This window comes from Aquarana catesbeiana, linkage group LG01 (assembly GCF_042186555.1).
Source record: "Aquarana catesbeiana isolate 2022-GZ linkage group LG01, ASM4218655v1, whole genome shotgun sequence".
NCBI classification, from domain to species: Eukaryota; Metazoa; Chordata; class Amphibia; order Anura; family Ranidae; genus Aquarana; species Aquarana catesbeiana.
This window is the reverse complement of record NC_133324.1, coordinates 5,382,150-5,409,407: the sequence shown is the minus strand read 5'-3', so window position 1 is coordinate 5,409,407 and position 27,258 is coordinate 5,382,150. Positions and strand designations below refer to the sequence as shown.

At 48.2% G+C, this 27,258-nt stretch overlaps 2 protein-coding genes across 2 annotated transcripts in view; one reads left to right on the top strand and one right to left on the bottom strand.

Moving 5' to 3' along the window:
- Positions 1-27,258, bottom strand: part of LOC141124113 (uncharacterized) — a 63,612-nt gene that overhangs the window by 35,627 nt on the left and 727 nt on the right. Inside the window, exons 2-3 of the mRNA XM_073612194.1 lie at positions 8,839-9,038; positions 8,141-8,619 (exon numbers count right to left, since the gene is read on the bottom strand). Coding sequence (XP_073468295.1) covers positions 8,141-8,619; positions 8,839-9,038 — 679 coding nt within the window. The remainder of the gene's footprint in view (positions 1-8,140; positions 8,620-8,838; positions 9,039-27,258) is intronic.
- Positions 9,853-27,258, top strand: part of M1AP (meiosis 1 associated protein) — a gene marked incomplete at its 3' end in the record, with an annotated part of 64,539 nt that continues 47,133 nt past the window's right edge. Inside the window, 1 exon segment of the mRNA XM_073612219.1 lies at positions 9,853-10,061.

Sequence of the window (27,258 nt, the reverse complement as noted above, 5' to 3'; positions counted from 1 at the left end):
CTCCTGCTCTGTATGGACAATCACTCATGCCCAATACTTGGGGAAAAGGAAAAATTGGAACAGGGAACAAAGGAATATAAATGGAAATATGGCGGAACACGGCGTGCCGCGGTGACAACTTTCCACCATATCAGTCTCCGGTCACATCTGCGCGTTCCGTTAATGCGCACAGAAATGCACGTTTCCACGCAATCCCGGAACACGCAAAAATATCTGCCTCAAGCTTGTAGCATTGGTGTCAGCGGACGCACTATTAACCCCCAGCATTAGTGTCAGCGGACGCACTATTAACTCCCAGCATTGGTGTCAGCGGACGCACTATTAACCCTCAGCATTGGTGTCAGCGGACGCACTATTAACCCTCAGCAGTGGTGTCAGCGGACGCACTATTAACCCCAGCATTGCTGTCAGCGGACGCACTATTAACCCTCAGCATTGGTGTCAGCGGACGCTCTATTAACCCTCAGCAGTGGTGTCAGCGGACGCTCTATTAACCCCCAGCATTGGTGTCAGCGGACGCTCTATTAACCCTCAGCAGTGGTGTCAGCGGACGCACTATTAACCCTCAGCATTGGTGTCAGCGGACGCACTATTAACCCTCAGCATTGGTGTCAGCGGACGCTCTATTAACCCTCAGCAGTGGTGTCAGCGGACGCTCTATTAACCCCCAGCATTGGTGTCAGCGGACGCTCTATTAACCCCCAGCATTGGTGTCAGCGGACGCTCTATTAACCCTCAGCAGTGGTGTCAGCGGACGCTCTATTAACCCCCAACATTGGTGTCAGCGGACGCACTATTAACCCCCCACATTGGTGTCAGCAGACGCACTATTAACCCCGGCATTGCTGTCAGCGGACGCACTATTAACCCCAACATTGGTGTCAGCGGACGCACTATTATCACCCCCCTCCCAGAGATTCAGCGATGTCCCCTGGTATCCCCTCCCCCCAGAGATTCAGTGATGTCCCCTGGTATCCCCCCCCCAGAGATTCAGTGATGTCCCCTGGTATCCCCCCCCCAGAGATTCAGTGATGTCCCCTGGTATCCCCCTCCCCAGAGATTCAGTGATGTCCCCTGGTATCCCCCCCCCCAGAGATTCAGTGATGTCCCCTGGTATCCCCCCCCCCCCAGAGATTCAGTGATGTCCCCTGGTATCCCCCCCCAGAGATTCAGCGATGTCCCCTGGTATCCCCCCCCCCAGAGATTCAGTGATGTCCCCTGGTATCCCCCCCCCAGAGATTCAGTGATGTCCCCTGGTATCCCCCCCCCCCCAGAGATTCAGTGATGTCCCCTGGTATCCCCCCCCCCAGAGATTCAGTGATGTCCCCTGGTATTCCCCCCCCCCCAGAGATTCAGTGATGTCCCCTGGTATCCCCCCCCAGAGATTCAGCGATGTCCCCTGGTATCCCCCCCATCTATACTTGTCAGGCTCCATGATGAATCAGACAGTCTCAGGTGACGCTGACCAAAAAAGTACACAATGGATTCCATCTGCTTCTGGTGATCACAAATCTGCAGAATCAGAGAGCTGAACCTCCAGGAGAGGAAGTCCTTCACCTTCTGGGGGGCGGAGACACTGCATGAAAGGGGCGGAAATACAAAACCACATCAGGAAGGAAATCAATATTATTCCCTATATATCATTATTATTCACAATAAATATACATTTTATATGGATGTGAAACCATTTCCAGGTGTGTCAATGTCCCAGAGACACACCCCCAGAGACACACCCCCAGAGACACCCCCCGAGACACCCCCCCGAGACACACCCCCAGAGACACACCTCCGAGACACACCCCCAGAGACACACCCCAGAGACACCCCCCCAGAGACACACCCTCAGAGACACACCCCCAGGGATACATCCCAGAGACACACCCCCGACACACACCTCCGAGACACACCCCCAGAGAGACACACCCCCAGAGACACACCCCCAGAGACACACCCCGAGACACACCCCAGAGACACCCCCCAGAGACACCCCCCCGAGACACACCCCCAGAGACACCCCCCGAGACACACCCCCAGAGACACACCTCCGAGACACCTCCCCAGAGACACCCCCCCAGAGACACCCCCCCGAGACACTCCCCCAGAGACACACCCCCCAGAGACACCCCCCCGAGACACACCCCCAGAGACACACCTCCGAGACACCCCCCCAGAGACACCCCCCCGAGACAGTCCCCCAGAGACACCCCCCCGAGACACACCCCCAGAGACACACCTCCGAGACACCCCCCCAGAGACACCCCCCCAGAGACACCCCCCGAGACACTCCCCAGAGACACACCCCCAGGGACACCCCCCAGAGACACACCGCCAAAGACATACCCCTGAGACACCCCCCCGAGACACTCCCCCAGAGACACCCCCCCGAGACACCCCCCCAGAGACACACCTCCGAGACACACCGCCAAAGACATACCCCTGAGACACCCCCCAGAGACACACCCCCAGACACACCGCCAAAGACATACCCCTGAGACACCCCCCAGAGACACACCCCCGAGACACACCGCCAAAGACATACCCCTGAGACACCCCCCCGAGACACACCCCCAGAGACACACCCCCAGAGACACACCGCCAAAGACATACCCCTGAGACACCCCCCAGAGACACACCCCTGAGACACACCGCCAAAGACACACCCCTGAGATACACCCCCAGAGACACACCTCCGAGACACACCCCCGAGACACACCTCCAGGAGAGGAAGTCCTTCACCTTCTGGGGGGCGGAGACACTGCATGAAAGGGGCGGAAATACAAAACCACATCAGGAAGGAAATCAATATTATTCCCTATATATCATTATTATTCACAATAAATATACATTTTATATGGATGTGAAACCATTTCCAGGTGTGTCAATGTCCCAGAGACACACCCCCAGAGACACACCCCCAGAGACACCCCCCGAGACACCCCCCCGAGACACACCCCCAGAGACACACCTCCGAGACACACCCCCAGAGACACACCCCAGAGACACCCCCCCAGAGACACACCCTCAGAGACACACCCCCAGGGATACATCCCAGAGACACACCCCCGACACACACCTCCGAGACACACCCCCAGAGAGACACACCCCCAGAGACACACCCCCAGAGACACACCCCGAGACACACCCCAGAGACACCCCCCAGAGACACCCCCCCGAGACACACCCCCAGAGACACCCCCCGAGACACACCCCCAGAGACACACCTCCGAGACACCTCCCCAGAGACACCCCCCCAGAGACACCCCCCCGAGACACTCCCCCAGAGACACACCCCCCAGAGACACCCCCCCGAGACACACCCCCAGAGACACACCTCCGAGACACCCCCCCAGAGACACCCCCCCGAGACAGTCCCCCAGAGACACCCCCCCGAGACACACCCCCAGAGACACACCTCCGAGACACCCCCCCAGAGACACCCCCCCAGAGACACCCCCCGAGACACTCCCCAGAGACACACCCCCAGGGACACCCCCCAGAGACACACCGCCAAAGACATACCCCTGAGACACCCCCCCGAGACACTCCCCCAGAGACACCCCCCCGAGACACCCCCCCAGAGACACACCTCCGAGACACACCGCCAAAGACATACCCCTGAGACACCCCCCAGAGACACACCCCCAGACACACCGCCAAAGACATACCCCTGAGACACCCCCCAGAGACACACCCCCGAGACACACCGCCAAAGACATACCCCTGAGACACCCCCCAGAGACACACCCCTGAGACACACCGCCAAAGACATACCCCTGAGACACCCCCCCGAGACACCCCCCCAGACACACCGCCAAAGACATACCCCTGAGACACCCCCCAGAGACACACCCCTGAGACACACCGCCAAAGACATACCCCTGAGACACCCCCCCGAGACACCCCCCAGAGACACACCCCCAGAGACACACCGCCAAAGACATACCCCTGAGACACCCCCCAGAGACACACCCCTGAGACACACCGCCAAAGACACACCCCTGAGACACACCCCCAGAGACACACCTCCGAGACACACCCCCGAGACACACCCCCGAGACACACCCCCAGAGACACACCCCCAGAGACACACCGCCAAAGACATACCCCTGAGACACCCCCCAGAGACACACCCCTGAGACACACCGCCAAAGACACACCCCTGAGACACACCCCCAGAGACACACCTCCGAGACACACCCCCAGAGACACACCCCCAGAGACACACCCCCCATCCATACTTGTCAGGCTCCATGATGAATCAGACAGCCTCAGGTGACGCTGACCAAAAAAGTACACAATGGATTCCATCTGCTTCTGGTGATCACAAATCTGCAGAATCAGAGAGCTGAACCTCCAGGAGAGGAAGTCCTTCACCTTCTGGGGGGCGGAGACACTGCATGAAAGGGGCGGAGATACAAAACCACATCAGGAAGGAAATCAATATTATTCCCTATATATCATTATTATTCACAATAAATATACATTTTATATGGATGTGAAACCATTTCCAGGTGTGTCAATGTCCCCGAGACACACCCCCAGAGACACACCCCCAGAGACACACCCCCAGAGACACACCCCCAGAGACACACCCCCGAGACACACCCCCAGAGACACACCCCCAGAGACACACCGCCAAAGACATACCCCTGAGACACCCCCCAGAGACACACCCCTGAGACACACCGCCAAAGACACACCCCTGAGACACACCCCCAGAGACACACCTCCGAGACACACCCCCAGAGACACACCCCCAGAGACACACCCCCCATCCATACTTGTCAGGCTCCATGATGAATCAGACAGCCTCAGGTGACACTGACCAAAAAAGTACACAATGGATTCCATCTGCTTCTGGTGATCACAAATCTGCAGAATCAGAGAGCTGAACCTCCAGGAGAGGAAGTCCTTCACCTTCTGGGGGGCGGAGACACTGCATGAAAGGGGCGGAAATACTAAACCACATCAGGAAGGAAATCAATATTATTCCCTATATATCATTATTATTCACAATAAATATACATTTTATATGGATGTGAAACCATTTCCAGGTGTGTCAATGTCCCAGAGACACACCCCCAGAGACACACCCCCGAGACACACCCCCAGAGACACACCCCCAGAGACACACCCCCAGAGACACACCCTCAGAGACACACCCCAGAGACACAACCCCAGAGACTCACCCTCAGAGACACACCCCAGAGACACAACCCCAGAGACACACCCCCAGAGACACACCCCCGAGACACCCCCCCCAGAGACACCCCCCCAGAGACACACCCCAGAGACACAACCCCAGAGACACCCCCCCAGAGACACACCCCCGAGACACTCCCCGAGACACAACCCCAGAGACACGCCCCCCGAGACACACCCCCAGAGACACCCCCCGAGACACACCCCCAGAGACACACCTCCGAGACACCCCCCCAGAGACACCCCCCCGAGACACCCCCCCGAGACACTCCCCCAGAGACACACCCCCCAGAGACACCCCCCGAGACACACCTCCGAGACACCCCCCCAGAGACACCCCCCCGAGACACTCCCCCAGAGACACCCCCCCGAGACACACCCCCAGAGACACACCTCCGAGACACCCCCCCAGAGACACCCCCCAGAGACACCCCCCCGAGACACTCCCCCAGAGACACACCCCCAGGGACACCCCCCAGAGACACACCGCCAAAGACATACCCCTGAGACACCCCCCCGAGACACTCCCCCAGAGACACCCCCCCGAGACACCCCCCCGAGACACACCCCCAGAGACACACCTCCGAGACACACCTCCGAGACACACCCCCAGAGACACACCTCCGAGACACCCCCCCAGAGACACCCCCCCAGAGACACCCCCCCGAGACACTCCCCCAGAGACACACCCCCAGGGACACCCCCCAGAGACACACCGCCAAAGACATACCCCTGAGACACCCCCCCAGAGACACCCCCCCGAGACACTCCCCCAGAGACACCCCCCCGAGACACCCCCCCAGAGACACACCCCCGAGACACACCGCCAAAGACATACCCCTGAGACACCCCCCAGAGACACACCCCTGAGACACACCGCCAAAGACATACCCCTGAGACACCCCCCCGAGACACACCCCTGAGACACATCGCCAAAGACATACCCCTGAGACACCCCCCCGAGACACACCCCCAGAGACACACCCCCAGAGACACACCTCCGAGACACACCCCCAGAGACACACCTCCGAGACACCCCCCCAGAGACACACCCCCGAGACACACCGCCAAAGACATACCCCTGAGACACCCCCCAGAGACACCCCCCAGAGACACACCGCCAAAGACATACCCCTGAGACACCCCCCCAGAGACACCCCCCCGAGACACTCCCCCAGAGACACCCCCCCGAGACACCCCCCCAGAGACACACCCCCGAGACACACCGCCAAAGACATACCCCTGAGACACCCCCCAGAGACACACCCCTGAGACACACCGCCAAAGACATACCCCTGAGACACCCCCCCGAGACACACCCCTGAGACACACCGCCAAAGACATACCCCTGAGACACCCCCCCGAGACACACCCCCAGAGACACACCCCCAGAGACACACCTCCGAGACACACCCCCAGAGACACACCTCCGAGACACACCCCCAGAGACACACCTCCGAGACACCCCCCCAGAGACACCCCCCTGAGACACTCCCCCAGAGACACACCCCCAGGGACACCCCCCAGAGACACACCGCCAAAGACATACCCCTGAGACACCCCCCCAGAGACACCCCCCCGAGACACTCCCCCAGAGACACCCCCCCGAGACACCCCCCCAGAGACACACCCCCGAGACACACCGCCAAAGACATACCCCTGAGACACCCCCCCGAGACACACCCCCAGAGACACACCCCCAGAGACACACCGCCAAAGACATACCCCTGAGACACCCCCCAGAGACACACCCCTGAGACACACCGCCAAAGACACACCCCTGAGATACACCCCCAGAGACACACCTCCGAGACACACCCCCGAGACACACCCCCAGAGACACACCCCCAGAGACACACCGCCAAAGACATACCCCTGAGACACCCCCCAGAGACACACCCCTGAGACACACCGCCAAAGACACACCCCTGAGACACACCCCCAGAGACACACCTCCGAGACACACCCCCGAGACACACCCCCAGAGACACACCCCCGAGACAAACCGCCAAAGACACACCCCTGAGACACACCTCCGAGACACACCCCCAGAGACACACCCCCGAGACACACCTCCAGAGACACACCCCCGAGACACCCCCCAGAGACACACCTCAGAGACACACCCCCAGACACACACCCCCAGAGACACACCCCCCAGAGACACACCCCCCAGAGACACACCCCCCAGAGACACACCCCCAGGGATACACCCCCCAGAGACACACCCCCAGGGATACACCCCCCAGAGACACACCCCCAGAGACACACCTCCGAGACACACCCCCAGGGATACACCCCCAGAGACACACCCCCAGAGTCACACCTCCGAGACACACCCCCAGGGATACACCCCCCCAGAGTCACACCTCCGAGACACACCCCCCCAGAGACAAACCCCCAGGGATACACCCCCCAGAGACACACCCTAAGGGGTACACCCCCAGAGACACACCCCCAGAGACACAACTCCTAGACACACCCCCAGGGATACACCCCCAGGCATACACCCCCCAGAGACACACCTCCGAGACACACCCCCAGGGATATACCTCCCACAGACACCCCCGTGACACACCCCCATGACACACCCCCGTGACACCCCCCAAAGATACACTCCAGAAACACAACCCAGAGACACACCCCCAAAAATACACTCCAGAGACACTCCCCCAGGGATACACCCCAGAGACACACCCCCAGGGATACACCCCCAGGGATACACCCCAGAGACACATCCCCTCCATACACTGGTGGTCATGGTAGTACCTCCGTACACTGGTGGTCATGGTAGTACCTCCATACACTGGTGGTCATGGTAGTACCTCCGTACACTGGTGGTCATGGTAGTACCTCCTTACACTGGTGGTGAGTGGATTCTTTATTCTGATTCCATAGAACAGTATTAGTCCCACAGGAACTCTGGAACATCATATACCTTTTCTGAACACAGTGGACTTTTGATTCTTGGTGGCACAGAACGCCCTTCCAGAGATGAGATATTCTGGAGATTTCCGCTGCACTCCTGACAAGCCGCCATGTTCCTTTTAGGGAAGAGAGGTTTCCGGCTCACCACTCTCCCGTTTTTGCACAGAGTCTTTCTAATGGTTGAGTCCTGAACATTCACCTGAGCCGAGGCCAGAGAGGCCTGAAGTTCCCGGGACCAGGCAGAAGGCTTCTTCTTGACTTCACTGATGATGATCCTTCTGGCCTGGGGGGAGATTTTCGCAGGACGACCACTCCTAGGTAGATTCACCACCGTTCCAAACTTCTTCCACTTGGTGAGAATGGCTCTGACCGTAGTCCCATTGAGGTCCAGGGCCTTGGAGATGGTGGTGTAACCCTGTCCAGACTGATAGACTTCAACCACCTTTCTCCGAAGGTCTGCCGAAATCTCACTGGAGCGCCACTCCCCACCTCCGACAACTCCCCGCACTCCGACAACTCCAACAACTCCCCACACTCCGACAACTCCGCATCTCCAACAACTCCCCACCTCCGACAACTCCCCACACTCCGACAACTCCGCATCTCCAACAACTCCCCACACTCCGACAACTCCCCACACTCCAACAACTCCCCACCTCCGACAACTCCCCACACTCCGACAACTCCGCATCTCCAACAACTCCCCACACTCCGACAACTCCGACAACTCCCCACACTCCGACAACTCCCCACACTCCGACAACTCCGACAACTCCCCACACTCCGACAACTCCCCACACTCCGACAACTCCCCACACTCCGACAACTCCGCATCTCCGACAACTCCCCACACTCCGACAACTCCCCACACTCCGACAACTCCGACAACTCCAACAACTCCGCATCTCCTGGCAAAGATTCAAACAGATAAAGATTAGAGGCTCAGTCATAGACTGCACTGGGGACATTAGAGTGTCAGCTCCTGGGCTCAGCCATAGACTATAGTGAGGACATTAGAGTGTCAGCTCCTGGGCTCAGTCATAGACTATAATGGGGACATTAGAGTGTCAGCTCCCGGGCTCAGTCATAGACTATTGTGGGGACATTAGAGTGTCAGCTCCTGGGCCCAGTCATAGACTATAGTGGGGACATTAGAGTGTCAGCTCCTGGGCTCAGTCATAGACTATAGTGGGGACATTAGAGTGTCAGCTCCTGGGCTCAGTCATAGACTATAGTGGGGACATTAGAGTGTCAGCTCCTGGGCTTAGCCATAGACTATAGTGGGGACATTGGAGTGTCAGCTCCTGGGCTTAGCCATAGACTATAGTGGGGACATTGGAGTATCAGCTCCTGGGCTCAGTCATAGACTATAGTGGGGACATTGGAGAGTACATATACATAGAGTACACAGGTCACACCTCTATATCCGGGTATATATATTATGTATCTATATACGATCTGTATCCTCCCCTCCCGACCTATATACTATATATATACTCCCCTCCCCCTTCTATGTACTATCTTATCTACTTCTAAATACTATCCATATACATATACTGTATGATATTACCAGGGCGGGAGGTGAGGTGTGAGGTAAATGGAAGGTGATTGGTTGTGATGAATGAGGGGGAGGGGCGATGATCGGTATGAGGTAAATGGAAGGTGATTGGTTGTGATGAGGGAGGGGGAGGGGCGATGATCGGTGTGATGAGGTGATTGGAAGGAAAGGCTCATAATTCTCCAATTCTTACCTCACGTGATGTCTGCGGTCTTCCCGCTCTCAGGAGACTCGGACAGCCATTGGCTGCCTCAGACGTCAGTGTGAGGAGGAGGAGGAGTCTACTCAACACACTGAGGCAGGAGTCTAATGGTATGACGTCATAGCCCCGCCCATTTCATACACACCGGAAGAGGAGAAGATATGTGAGGAGGTGAGAAAACATTTCATCCAATCATCATCCGTGTCCCCAATACTCACATTTATGTCACTTCCTGTCCTCTACATCATCTCCACCAATCATCATCTGTGTCCCCAATACTCACATTTATGTCACTTCCTGTCCTCTACATCATCAATCATCATCTGTGTCCCCAATACTCACATTTATGTCACTTCCTGTCCTCTACATCACTAATCATCATCCGTGTCCCCAATACTCACATTTATATCACTTCCTGTCCTCTACATCACCACCAATCATCATCTGTGTCCCCAATACTCACATTTATGTCACTTCCTGTCCTCTACATCATCACCAATCATCATCCGTGTCCCCAATACTCACATTTATGTCACTTCCTGTCCTCTACATCATCACCAATCATCATCCGTGTCCCCAATACTCACATTTATGTCACTTCCTGTCCTCTACATCATCACCACCAATCATCATCTGTGTCCCCAATACTCACATTTATATCACTTCCTGTCCTCTACATCATCACCAATCATCATCCGTGTCCCCAATACTCACATTTATGTCACTTCCTGTCCTCTACATCATCACCAATCATCATCCGTGTCCCCAATACTCACATTTATGTCACTTCCTGTCCTCTACATCACCACCAATCATCATCCGTGTCCCCAATACTCACATTTATGTCACTTCCTGTCCTCTACATCATCACCAATCATCATCTGTGTCCCCAATACTCACATTTATGTCACTTCCTGTCCTCTACATCATCACCAATCATCATCCGTGTCCCCAATACTCACATTTATGTCACTTCCTGTCCTCTACATCACCAATCATCATCCGTGTCCCCAATACTCACATTTATGTCACTTCCTGTCCTCTACATCATCACCAATCATCATCCGTGTCCCCAATACTCACATTTATGTCACTTCCTGTCCTCTACATCATCACCAATCATCATCCGTGTCCCCAATACTCACATTTATGTCACTTCCTGTCCTCTACATCATCACCAATCATCATCTGTGTCCCCAATACTCACATTTATGTCACTTCCTGTCCTCTACATCATCACCAATCATCATCTGTGTCCCCAATACTCACATTTATGTCACTTCCTGTCCTCTACATCACCACCAATCATCATCTGTGTCCCCAATACTCACATTTATGTCACTTCCTGTCCTCTACATCACCACCAATCATCATCCGTGTCCCCAATACTCACATTTATGTCACTTCCTGTCCTCTACATCACCACCAATCATCATCCGTGTCCCCAATACTCACATTTATGTCACTTCCTGTCCTTTACATCATCACCACCAATCATCATCCGTGTCCCCAATACTCACATTTATGTCACTTCCTGTCCTTTACATCATCACCACCAATCATCATCCGTGTCCCCAATACTCACATTTATGTCACTTCCTGTCCTTTACATCATCACCACCAATCATCATCCGTGTCCCCAATACTCACATTTATGTCACTTCCTGTCCTCTACATCACTAATCATCATCCGTGTCCCCAATACTCACATTTATGTCACTTCCTGTCCTCTACATCATCACCAATCATCATCTGTGTCCCCAATACTCACATTTATGTCACTTCCTGTCCTCTACATCATCACCAATCATCATCTGTGTCCCCAATACTCACATTTATGTCACTTCCTGTCCTCTACATCATCACCAATCATCATCTGTGTCCCCAATACTCACATTTATGTCACTTCCTGTCCTCTACATCACTAATCATCATCCGTGTCCCCAATACTCACATTTATGTCACTTCCTGTCCTCTACATCATCACCAATCATCATCTGTGTCCCCAATACTCACATTTATGTCACTTCCTGTCCTCTACATCATCACCAATCATCATCTGTGTCCCCAATACTCACATTTATGTCACTTCCTGTCCTCTACATCATCACCAATCATCATCTGTGTCCCCAATACTCACATTTATGTCACTTCCTGTCCTCTACATCACCACCAATCATCATCCGTGTCCCCAATACTCACATTTATGTCACTTCCTGTCCTCTACATCATCACCAATCATCATCCGTGTCCCCAATACTCACATTTATGTCACTTCCTGTCCTCTACATTATCACCAATCATCATCTGTGTCCCCAATACTCACATTTATGTCACTTCCTGTCCTCTACATCATCACCAATCATCATCCGTGTCCCCAATACTCACATTTATGTCACTTCCTGTCCTCTACATCATCACCAATCATCATCTGTGTCCCCAATACTCACATTTATGTCACTTCCTGTCCTCTACATCATCACCAATCATCATCTGTGTCCCCAATACTCACATTTATGTCACTTCCTGTCCTCTACATTATCACCAATCATCATCTGTGTCCCCAATACTCACATTTATGTCACTTCCTGTCCTCTACATTATCACCAATCATCATCTGTGTCCCCAATACTCACATTTATGTCATTTCCTGTCCTCTACATCATCACCAATCATCATCCGTGTCCCCAATACTCACATTTATGTCACTTCCTGTCCTCTACATCATCACCAATCATCATCTGTGTCCCCAATACTCACATTTATGTCACTTCCTGTCCTCTACATTACCACCAATCATCATCTGTGTCCCCAATACTCACATTTATGTCACTTCCTGTCCTCTACATCATCACCAATCATCATCTGTGTCCCCAATACTCACATTTATGTCACTTCCTGTCCTCTACATCACCAATCATCATCCGTGTCCCCAATACTCACATTTATGTCACTTCCTGTCCTCTACATCATCATCAATCATCATCTGTGTCCCCAATACTCACATTTATGTCACTTCCTGTCCTCTACATCATCACCACCAATCATCATCTGTGTCCCCAATACTCACATTTATGTCACTTCCTGTCCTCTACATCATCACCAATCATCATCTGTGTCCCCAATACTCACATTTATGTCACTTCCTGTCCTCTACATCACCACCAATCATCATCTGTGTCCCCAATACTCACATTTATGTCACTTCCTGTCCTCTACATCATCACCACCAATCATCATCTGTGTCCCCAATACTCACATTTATGTCACTTCCTGTCCTCTACATCATCACCAATCATCATCTGTGTCCCCAATACTCACATTTATGTCACTTCCTGTCCTCTACATCATCACCAATCATCATCTGTGTCCCCAATACTCACATTTATGTCACTTCCTGTCCTCTACATCATCACCAATCATCATCTGTGTCCCCAATACTCACATTTATGTCACTTCCTGTCCTCTACATCACCAATCATCATCATCAGTGTCCCCAATACTCACATTTATGTCACTTCCTGTCCTCTACATCATCACCACCAATCATCATCTGTGTCCCAAATACTCACATTTATGTCACTTCCTGTCCTCTACATCATCACCAATCATCATCCGTGTCCCCAATACTCACATTTATGTCACTTCCTGTCCTCTACATCATCACCACCAATCATCATCCGTGTCCCCAATACTCACATTTATGTCACTTCCTGTCCTCTACATCATTATCAATCATCATCCGTGTCCCAAATACTCACATTTATGTCACTTCCTGTCCTCTACATCATCACCAATCATCATCTGTGTCCCCAATACTCACATTTATGTCACTTCCTGTCCTCTACATCATCACCAATCATCATCCGTGTCCCCAATACTCACATTTATGTCACTTCCTGTCCTCTACATCACCACCAATCATCATCCGTGTCCCCAATACTCACATTTATGTCACTTCCTGTCCTTTACATCACCAATCATCATCTGTGTCCCCAATACTCACATTTATGTCACTTCCTGTCCTCTACATCACCAATCATCATCCGTGTCCCCAATACTCACATTTATGTCACTTCCTGTCCTCTACATCACCACCAATCATCATCTGTGTCCCCAATACTCACATTTATGTCACTTCCTGTCCTCTACATCATCACCAATCATCATCCGTGTCCCCAATACTCACATTTATGTCACTTCCTGTCCTCTACATCATCACCACCAATCATCATCCGTGTCCCCAATACTCACATTTATGTCACTTCCTGTCCTTTACATCATCACCACCAATCATCATCCGTGTCCCCAATACTCACATTTATGTCACTTCCTGTCCTCTACATCATCACCAATCATCATCTGTGTCCCCAATACTCACATTTATGTCACTTCCTGTCCTCTACATCATCACCAATCATCATCCGTGTCCCCAATACTCACATTTATGTCACTTCCTGTCCTCTACATCACCACCAATCATCATCCATGTCCCCAATACTCACATTTATGTCACTTCCTGTCCTCTACATTACCACCAATCATCATCAGTGTCCCCAATACTCACATTTATGTCACTTCCTGTCCTCTACATCATCACCAATCATCATCTGTGTCCCCAATACTCACATTTATGTCACTTCCTGTCCTCTACATCATCACCAATCATCATCTGTGTCCCCAATACTCACATTTATGTCACTTCCTGTCCTCTACATCATCACCAATCATCATCTGTGTCCCCAATACTCACATTTATGTCACTTCCTGTCCTCTACATCATCACCAATCATCATCTGTGTCCCCAATACTCACATTTATGTCACTTCCTGTCCTCTACATCATCACCAATCATCATCCGTGTCCCCAATACTCACATTTATGTCACTTCCTGTCCTCTACATCACCAATCATCATCTGTGTCCCCAATACTCACATTTATGTCACTTCCTGTCCTCTACATTATCACCAATCATCATCTGTGTCCCCAATACTCACATTTATGTCACTTCCTGTCCTCTACATTATCACCAATCATCATCTGTGTCCCCAATACTCACATTTATGTCACTTCCTGTCCTCTACATCATCACCAATCATCATCCGTGTCCCCAATACTCACATTTATGTCACTTCCTGTCCTCTACATTATCACCAATCATCATCTGTGTCCCCAATACTCACATTTATGTCACTTCCTGTCCTCTACATCATCACCAATCATCATCTGTGTCCCCAATACTCACATTTATGTCACTTCCTGTCCTCTACATCATCACCAATCATCATCCGTGTCCCAAATACTCACATTTATGTCACTTCCTGTCCTCTACATCATCACCAATCATCATCCGTGTCCCCAATACTCACATTTGTGTCACTTCCTGTCCTCTACATCACCACCAATCATCATCCGTGTCCCCAATACTCACATTTATGTCACTTCCTGTCCTCTACATCACCAATCATCATCCGTGTCCCCAATACTCACATTTATGTCACTTCCTGTCCTTTACATCATCACCACCAATCATCATCCGTGTCCCCAATACTCACATTTATGTCACTTCCTGTCCTCTACATCATCACCAATCATCATCCGTGTCCCCAATACTCACATTTATGTCACTTCCTGTCCTTTACATCATCACCACCAATCATCATCCGTGTCCCCAATACTCACATTTATGTCACTTCCTGTCCTCTACATCATCACCAATCATCATCCGTGTCCCCAATACTCACATTTATGTCACTTCCTGTCCTCTACATCATCACCACCAATCATCATCTGTGTCCCCAATACTCACATTTATGTCACTTCCTGTCCTCTACATCATCACCAATCATCATCTGTGTCCCCAATACTCACATTTATGTCACTTCCTGTCCTCTACATCATCACCAATCATCATCTGTGTCCCCAATACTCACATTTATGTCACTTCCTGTCCTCTACATCATCACCAATCATCATCCGTGTCCCCAATACTCACATTTATGTCACTTCCTGTCCTCTACATCATCACCAATCATCATCTGTGTCCCCAATACTCACATTTATGTCACTTCCTGTCCTCTACATCATCACCAATCATCATCTGTGTCCCCAATACTCACATTTATGTCACTTCCTGTCCTCTACATCATCACCAATCATCATCTGTGTCCCCAATACTCACATTTATGTCACTTCCTGTCCTCTACATCATCACCAATCATCATCCGTGTCCCCAATACTCACATTTATGTCACTTCCTGTCCTCTACATCATCACCACCAATCATCATCTGTGTCCCCAATACTCACATTTATGTCACTTCCTGTCCTCTACATCATCACCAATCATCATCTGTGTCCCCAATACTCACATTTATGTCACTTCCTGTCTACATCATCACCAATCATCATCCGTGTCCCCAATACTCACATTTATGTCACTTCCTGTCCTCTACATCACCAATCATCATCTGTGTCCCCAATACTCACATTTATGTCACTTCCTGTCCTCTACATCACCACCACCAATCATCATCTGTGTCCCCAATACTCACATTTATGTCACTTCCTGTCCTCTACATCATCACCAATCATCATCTGTGTCCCCAATACTCACATTTATGTCACTTCCTGTCCTCTACATCATCACCAATCATCATCCGTGTCCCCAATACTCACATTTATGTCACTTCCTGTCCTCTACATCATCACCAATCATCATCTGTGTCCCCAATACTCACATTTATGTCACTTCCTGTCCTCTACATCATCACCAATCATCATCTGTGTCCCCAATACTCACATTTATGTCACTTCCTGTCCTCTACATCATCACCAATCATCATCTGTGTCCCCAATACTCACATTTATATCACTTCCTGTCCTCTACATCATCACCAATCATCATCTGTGTCCCCAATACTCACATTTATGTCACTTCCTGTCCTCTACATCATCACCAATCATCATCCGTGTCCCAAATACTCACATTTATGTCACTTCCTGTCCTCTACATCATCACCAATCATCATCCGTGTCCCCAATACTCACATTTATGTCACTTCCTGTCCTCTACATCACCAATCATCATCTGTGTCCCCAATACTCACATTTATGTCACTTCCTGTCCTCTACATCATCACCAATCATCATCCGTGTCCCCAATACTCACATTTATGTCACTTCCTGTCCTCTACATCATCATCACCAATCATCATCTGTGTCCCCAATACTCACATTTATGTCACTTCCTGTCCTCTACATCACCAATCATCATCCGTGTCCCCAATACTCACATTTCTGTCACTTCCTGTCCTCTACATCATCACCAATCATCATCCGTGTCCCCAATACTCACATTTATGTCACTTCCTGTCCTCTACATCATCACCACCAATCATCATCTGTGTCCCCAATACTCACATTTATGTCACTTCCTGTCCTCTACATCATCACCAATCATCATCTGTGTCCCCAATACTCACATTTATGTCACTTCCTGTCCTGTATATCACCACCAATCATCATCCGTGTCCCCAATACTCACATTTATGTCACTTCCTGTCCTGTATATCACCACCAATCATCATCTGTGTCCCAAATACTCACATTTATGTCACTTCCTGTCCTCTACATCACCAATCATCATCCGTGTCCCCAATACTCACATTTATGTCACTTCCTGTCCTCTACATCACCAATCATCATCTGTGTCCCCAATACTCACATTTATGTCACTTCCTGTCCTCTACATCACCACCACCAATCATCATCTGTGTCCCCAATACTCACATTTATGTCACTTCCTGTCCTCTACATCATCACCAATCATCATCTGTGTCCCCAATACTCACATTTATGTCACTTCCTGTCCTCTACATCATCACCAATCATCATCTGTGTCCCCAATACTCACATTTATGTCACTTCCTGTCCTCTACATCATCACCAATCATCATCTGTGTCCCCAATACTCACATTTATGTCACTTCCTGTCCTCTACATCACCACCAATCATCATCTGTGTCCCCAATACTCACATTTATGTCACTTCCTGTCCTCTACATCATCACCACCAATCATCATCCGTGTCCCCAATACTCACATTTAGGTCACTTCCTGTCCTCTACATCATCACCAATCATCATCTGTGTCCCCAATACTCACATTTATGTCACTTCCTGTCCTTTACATCATCACCACCAATCATCATCCGTGTCCCCAATACTCACATTTATGTCACTTCCTGTCCTCTACATCATCACCAATCATCATCTGTGTCCCCAATACTCACATTTATGTCACTTCCTGTCCTCTACATCACCAATCATCATCCGTGTCCCCAATACTCACATTTATGTCACTTCCTGTCCTCTACATCATCACCACCAATCATCATCCGTGTCCCCAATACTCACATTTATGTCACTTCCTGTCCTCTACATCATCACCACCAATCATCATCCGTGTCCCCAATACTCACATTTATGTCACTTCCTGTCCTCTACATCATCACCAATCATCATCTGTGTCCCCAATACTCACATTTATGTCACTTCCTGTCCTCTACATTACCACCAATCATCATCCGTGTCCCCAATACTCACATTTATGTCACTTCCTGTCCTCTACATCATCACCACCAATCATCATCCGTGTCCCCAATACTCACATTTATGTCACTTCCTGTCCTCTACATCATCACCACCAATCATCATCTGTGTCCCCAATACTCACATTTATGTCACTTCCTGTCCTCTACATCATTATCAATCATCATCCGTGTCCCCAATACTCACATTTATGTCACTTCCTGTCCTCTACATTACCACCAATCATCATCCGTGTCCCCAATACTCACATTTATGTCACTTCCTGTCCTCTACATCATCACCACCAATCATCATCCGTGTCCCCAATACTCACATTTATGTCACTTCCTGTCCTCTACATCATCATCAATCATCATCCGTGTCCCCAATACTCACTTTTATATCACTTCCTGTCCTCTACATCATCATCAATCATCATCCGTGTCCCCAATACTCACATTTATGTCACTTCCTGTCCTCTACATCATCACCAATCATCATCCGTGTCCCCAATACTCACATTTATGTCACTTCCTGTCCTCTACATCATCACCACCAATCATCATCCGTGTCCCCAATACTCACATTTATGTCACTTCCTGTCTACATCATCACCAATCATCATCCGTGTCCCCAATACTCACATTTATGTCACTTCCTGTCCTCTACATCATCACCACCAATCATCATCCGTGTCCCCAATACTCACATTTATGTCACTTCCTGTCTACATCATCACCAATCATCATCCGTGTCCCCAATACTCACATTTATGTCACTTCCTGTCCTCTACATTATCACCAATCGTCATCTGTGTCCCCAATACTCACATTTATGTCACTTCCTGTCCTCTACATCATCACCAATCATCATCTGTGTCCCCAATACTCACATTTATGTCACTTCCTGTCCTCTACATCATCACCAATCATCATCTGTGTCCCCAATACTCACATTTATGTCACTTCCTGTCCTCTACATCATCATCACCAATCATCATCTGTGTCCCCAATACTCACATTTATGTCACTTCCTGTCCTCTACATCATTATCAATCATCATCCGTGTCCCCAATACTCACATTTATGTCACTTCCTGTCCTCTACATCATCACCACCAATCATCATCTGTGTCCCCAATACTCACATTTATGTCACTTCCTGTCCTCTACATCATCATCACCAATCATCATCTGTGTCCCCAATACTCACATTTATGTCACTTCCTGTCCTCTACATCATTATCAATCATCATCCGTGTCCCCAATACTCACATTTATGTCACTTCCTGTCCTCTACATCATCACCACCAATCATCATCTGTGTCCCCAATACTCACATTTATGTCACTTCCTGTCCTCTAAATCATCACCAATCATCATCTGTGTCCCCAATACTCACATTTATGTCACTTCCTGTCCTCTACATCATCACCAATCATCATCTGTGTCCCCAATACTCACATTTATGTCACTTCCTGTCCTCTACATCATCACCAATCATCATCCGTGTCCCCAATACTCACATTTATGTCACTTCCTGTCCTCTACATTATCACCAATCGTCATCTGTGTCCCCAATACTCACATTTATGTCACTTCCTGTCCTCTACATCATCACCAATCATCATCTGTGTCCCCAATACTCACATTTATGTCACTTCCTGTCCTCTACATCATCACCAATCATCATCTGTGTCCCCAATACTCACATTTATGTCACTTCCTGTCCTCTACATCATCATCACCAATCATCATCTGTGTCCCCAATACTCACATTTATGTCACTTCCTGTCCTCTACATCATTATCAATCATCATCCGTGTCCCCAATACTCACATTTATGTCACTTCCTGTCCTCTACATCATCACCACCAATCATCATCTGTGTCCCCAATACTCACATTTATGTCACTTCCTGTCCTCTACATCATCATCACCAATCATCATCTGTGTCCCCAATACTCACATTTATGTCACTTCCTGTCCTCTACATCATTATCAATCATCATCCGTGTCCCCAATACTCACATTTATGTCACTTCCTGTCCTCTACATCATCACCACCAATCATCATCTGTGTCCCCAATACTCACATTTATGTCACTTCCTGTCCTCTAAATCATCACCAATCATCATCTGTGTCCCCAATACTCACATTTATGTCACTTCCTGTCCTCTACATCATCACCAATCATCATCCGTGTCCCCAATACTCACATTTATGTCACTTCCTGTCCTCTACATTATCACCAATCGTCATCTGTGTCCCCAATACTCACATTTATGTCACTTCCTGTCCTCTACATCATCACCAATCATCATCTGTGTCCCCAATACTCACATTTATGTCACTTCCTGTCCTCTACATCATCACCAATCATCATCTGTGTCCCCAATACTCACATTTATGTCACTTCCTGTCCTCTACATCACCACCAATCATCATCTGTGTCCCCAATACTCACATTTATGTCACTTCCTGTCCTCTACATCATCATCACCAATCATCATCTGTGTCCCCAATACTCACATTTATGTCACTTCCTGTCCTCTACATCATTATCAATCATCATCCGTGTCCCCAATACTCACATTTATGTCACTTCCTGTCCTCTACATCATCACCACCAATCATCATCTGTGTCCCCAATACTCACATTTATGTCACTTCCTGTCCTCTACATCATCATCACCAATCATCATCTGTGTCCCCAATACTCACATTTATGTCACTTCCTGTCCTCTACATCATTATCAATCATCATCCGTGTCCCCAATACTCACATTTATGTCACTTCCTGTCCTCTACATCATCACCACCAATCATCATCTGTGTCCCCAATACTCACATTTATGTCACTTCCTGTCCTCTAAATCATCACCAATCATCATCTGTGTCCCCAATACTCACATTTATGTCACTTCCTGTCCTCTACATCATCACCAATCATCATCCGTGTCCCCAATACTCACATTTATGTCACTTCCTGTCCTCTACATTATCACCAATCGTCATCTGTGTCCCCAATACTCACATTTATGTCACTTCCTGTCCTCTACATCATCACCAATCATCATCTGTGTCCCCAATACTCACATTTATGTCACTTCCTGTCCTCTACATCATCACCAATCATCATCTGTGTCCCCAATACTCACATTTATGTCACTTCCTGTCCTCTACATTACCACCAATCATCATCAGTGTCCCCAATACTCACATTTATGTCACTTCCTGTCCTCTACATCATCACCAATCATCATCCGTGTCCCCAATACTCACATTTATGTCACTTCCTGTCCTCTACATCACCAATCATCATCCGTGTCCCCAATACTCACATTTATGTCACTTCCTGTCCTTTACATCATCACCACCAATCATCATCCGTGTCCCCAATACTCACATTTATGTCACTTCCTGTCCTCTACATCATCACCAATCATCATCTGTGTCCCCAATACTCACATTTATGTCACTTCCTGTCCTCTACATCATCACCAATCATCATCTGTGTCCCCAATACTCACATTTATGTCACTTCCTGTCCTCTACATCATCACCAATCATCATCCGTGTCCCCAATACTCATTTATGTCACTTCCTGTCCTCTACATCATCACCACCAATCATCATCTGTGTCCCCAATACTCACATTTATGTCACTTCCTGTCCTCTACATCATCACCAATCATCATCTGTGTCCCCAATACTCACATTTATGTCACTTCCTGTCCTCTACATCATCACCAATCATCATCTGTGTCCCCAATACTCACATTTATGTCACTTCCTGTCCTCTACATTACCACCAATCATCATCAGTGTCCCCAATACTCACATTTATGTCACTTCCTGTCCTCTACATCATCACCAATCATCATCTGTGTCCCCAATACTCACATTTATGTCACTTCCTGTCCTCTACATCATCACCAATCATCATCTGTGTCCCCAATACTCACATTTATGTCACTTCCTGTCCTCTACATCATCACCAATCATCATCTTTGTCCCCAATACTCACATTTATGTCACTTCCTGTCCTCTACATCATCACCAATCATCATCTGTGTCCCCAATACTCACATTTATGTCACTTCCTGTCCTCTACATCATCACCAATCATCATCTGTGTCCCCAATACTCACATTTATGTCACTTCCTGTCCTCTACATCATCACCAATCATCATCTGTGTCCCCAATACTCACATTTATATCACTTCCTGTCCTCTACATTATCACCAATCATCATCTGTGTCCCCAATACTCACATTTATGTCACTTCCTGTCCTCTACATTATCACCAATCATCATCTGTGTCCCCAATACTCACATTTATGTCACTTCCTGTCCTCTACATCATCACCAATCATCATCTGTGTCCCCAATACTCACATTTATGTCACTTCCTGTCCTCTACATCATCATCACCAATCATCATCCGTGTCCCCAATACTCACATTTATGTCACTTCCTGTCCTCTACATCATCACCAATCATCATCTGTGTCCCCAATACTCACATTTATGTCACTTCCTGTCCTCTACATCATCACCAATCATCATCTGTGTCCCCAATACTCACATTTATGTCACTTCCTGTCCTCTACATCATCACCAATCATCATCTGTGTCCCCAATACTCACATTTATGTCACTTCCTGTCCTCTACATCATCACCACCAATCATCATCTGTGTCCCCAATACTCACATTTATGTCACTTCCTGTCCTCTACATCACCACCACCAATCATCATCTGTGTCCCCAATACTCACATTTATGTCACTTCCTGTCCTCTACATCATCATCACCAATCATCATCTGTGTCCCCAATACTCACATTTATGTCACTTCCTGTCCTCTACATCATCACCAATCATCATCTGTGTCCCCAATACTCACATTTATATCACTTCCTGTCCTCTACATCATCACCAATCATCATCTGTGTCCCCAATACTCACATTTATGTCACTTCCTGTCCTCTACATCATCATCACCAATCATCATCTGTGTCCCCAATACTCACATTTATGTCACTTCCTGTCCTCTACATCATCACCAATCATCATCTGTGTCCCCAATACTCACATTTATATCACTTCCTGTCCTCTACATCATCACCAATCATCATCTGTGTCCCCAATACTCACATTTATGTCACTTCCTGTCCTCTACATCACCAATCATCATCTGTGTCCCCATTACTCACATTTATGTCATTTCCTGTCCTCTACATCATCACCAATCATCATCTGTGTCCCCAATACTCACATTTATATCACTTCCTGTCCTCTACATCATCACCAATCATCATCTGTGTCCCCAATACTCACATTTATGTCACTTCCTGTCCTCTACATCATCACCAATCATCATTTGTGTCCCCAATACTCACATTTATGTCACTTCCTGTCCTCTACATCATCACCAATCATCATCTGTGTCCCCAATACTCACATTTATGTCACTTCCTGTCCTCTACATCATCACCAATCATCATCTGTGTCCCCAATACTCACATTTATGTCACTTCCTGTCCTCTACATCACCAATCATCATCTGTGTCCCCAATACTCACATTTATGTCACTTCCTGTCCTCTACATCATCACCAATCATCATCTGTGTCCCCAATACTCACATTTATGTCATTTCCTGTCCTCTACATCATCACCAATCATCATCTGTGTCCCCAATACTCACATTTATATCACTTCCTGTCCTCTACATCATCACCAATCATCATCTGTGTCCCCAATACTCACATTTATGTCACTTCCTGTCCTCTACATCATCACCACCAATCATCATCTGTGTCCCCAATACTCACATTTATGTCACTTCCTGTCCTCTACATCATCACCAATCATCATCTGTGTCCCCAATACTCACATTTATGTCACTTCCTGTCCTCTACATCATCACCAATCATCATCTGTGTCCCCAATACTCACATTTATGTCACTTCCTGTCCTCTACATCACCAATCATCATCCGTGTCCCCAATACTCACATTTATGTCACTTCCTGTCCTCTACATCATCACCAATCATCATCTGTGTCCCCAATACTCACATTTATGTCACTTCCTGTCCTCTACATCATCACCAATCATCATCTGTGTCCCCAATACTCACATTTATGTCACTTCCTGTCCTCTACATCATCACCAATCATCATCCGTGTCCCCAATACTCACATTTATATCACTTCCTGTCCTCTACATCATCACCAATCATCATCTGTGTCCCCAATACTCACATTTATGTCACTTCCTGTCCTCTACATTATCACCAATCATCATCTGTGTCCCCAATACTCACATTTATGTCACTTCCTGTCCTCTACATTATCACCAATCATCATCTGTGTCCCCAATACTCACATTTATGTCACTTCCTGTCCTCTACATCATCACCAATCATCATCTGTGTCCCCAATACTCACATTTATGTCACTTCCTGTCCTCTACATCATCATCACCAATCATCATCCGTGTCCCCAATACTCACATTTATGTCACTTCCTGTCCTCTACATCATCACCAATCATCATCTGTGTCCCCAATACTCACATTTATGTCACTTCCTGTCCTCTACATCATCACCAATCATCATCTGTGTCCCCAATACTCACATTTATGTCACTTCCTGTCCTCTACATCACCACCACCAATCATCATCTGTGTCCCCAATACTCACATTTATGTCACTTCCTGTCCTCTACATTATCACCTATCATCATCTGTGTCCCCAATACTCACATTTATGTCACTTCCTGTCCTCTACATCATCACCAATCATCATCTGTGTCCCCAATACTCACATTTATGTCACTTCCTGTCCTCTACATCACCAATCATCATCTGTGTCCCCAATACTCACATTTATATCACTTCCTGTCCTCTACATCATCACCAATCATCATCTGTGTCCCCAATACTCACATTTATGTCACTTCCTGTCCTCTACATCACCAATCATCATCTGTGTCCCCAATACTCACATTTATGTCACTTCCTGTCCTCTACATCACCAATCATCATCCGTGTCCCCAATACTCACATTTATGTCACTTCCTGTCCTCTACATCATCACCAATCATCATCTGTGTCCCCAATACTCACATTTATGTCACTTCCTGTCCTCTACATCATCACCAATCATCATCCGTGTCCCCAATACTCACATTTATGTCACTTCCTGTCTACATCATCACCAATCATCATCCGTGTCCCCAATACTCACATTTATGTCACTTCCTGTCCTCTATATCACCACCAATCATCATCCGTGTCCCCAATACTCACATTTATGTCACTTCCTGTCCTCTACATCATCACCAATCATCATCTGTGTCCCCAATACTCACATTTATGTCACTTCCTGTCCTCTACATCACCAATCATCATCTGTGTCCCCAATACTCACATTTATGTCACTTCCTGTCCTCTACATCATCACCAATCATCATCCGTGTCCCCAATACTCACATTTATGTCACTTCCTGTCCTCTACATCACCAATCATCATCTGTGTCCCCAATACTCACATTTATGTCACTTCCTGTCCTCTACATCACCACCAATCATCATCCGTGTCCCCAATACTCACATTTATGTCACTTCCTGTCTACATCATCACCAATCATCATCCGTGTCCCCAATACTCACATTTATGTCACTTCCTGTCCTCTACATCACCAATCATCATCTGTGTCCCCAATACTCACATTTATGTCACTTCCTGTCCTCTACATCACCAATCATCATCTGTGTCCCCAATACTCACATTTATGTCACTTCCTGTCCTCTACATCACCAATCATCATCTGTGTCCCCAATACTCACATTTATGTCACTTCCTGTCCTCTACATCATCACCAATCATCATCTGTGTCCCCAATACTCACATTTATGTCACTTCCTGTCCTCTACATCATCACCAATCATCATCTGTGTCCCCAATACTCACATTTATGTCACTTCCTGTCCTCTACATTATCACCAATCATCATCTGTGTCCCCAATACTCACATTTATGTCACTTCCTGTCCTCTACATCATCACCAATCATCATCCGTGTCCCCAATACTCACATTTATGTCACTTCCTGTCCTCTACATCATCACCAATCATCATCTGTGTCCCCAATACTCACATTTATGTCACTTCCTGTCCTCTACATCACCAATCATCATCCGTGTCCCCAATACTCACATTTATGTCACTTCCTGTCCTCTACATCATCACCACCAATCATCATCCGTGTCCCCAATACTCACATTTATGTCACTTCCTGTCCTCTACATCATCACCACCAATCATCATCTGTGTCCCCAATACTCACATTTATGTCACTTCCTGTCCTCTACATCATCACCAATCATCATCCGTGTCCCCAATACTCACATTTATGTCACTTCCTGTCCTCTACATCACCACCAATCATCATCTGTGTCCCCAATACTCACATTTATGTCACTTCCTGTCCTCTACATCATCACCAATCATCATCTGTGTCCCCAATACTCACATTTATGTCACTTCCTGTCCTCTACATCACCAATCATCATCCGTGTCCCCAATACTCACATTTATGTCACTTCCTGTCCTCTACATCATCACCACCAATCATCATCCGTGTCCCCAATACTCACATTTATGTCACTTCCTGTCCTCTACATCATCACCACCAATCATCATCTGTGTCCCCAATACTCACATTTATGTCACTTCCTGTCCTCTACATCATCACCAATCATCATCT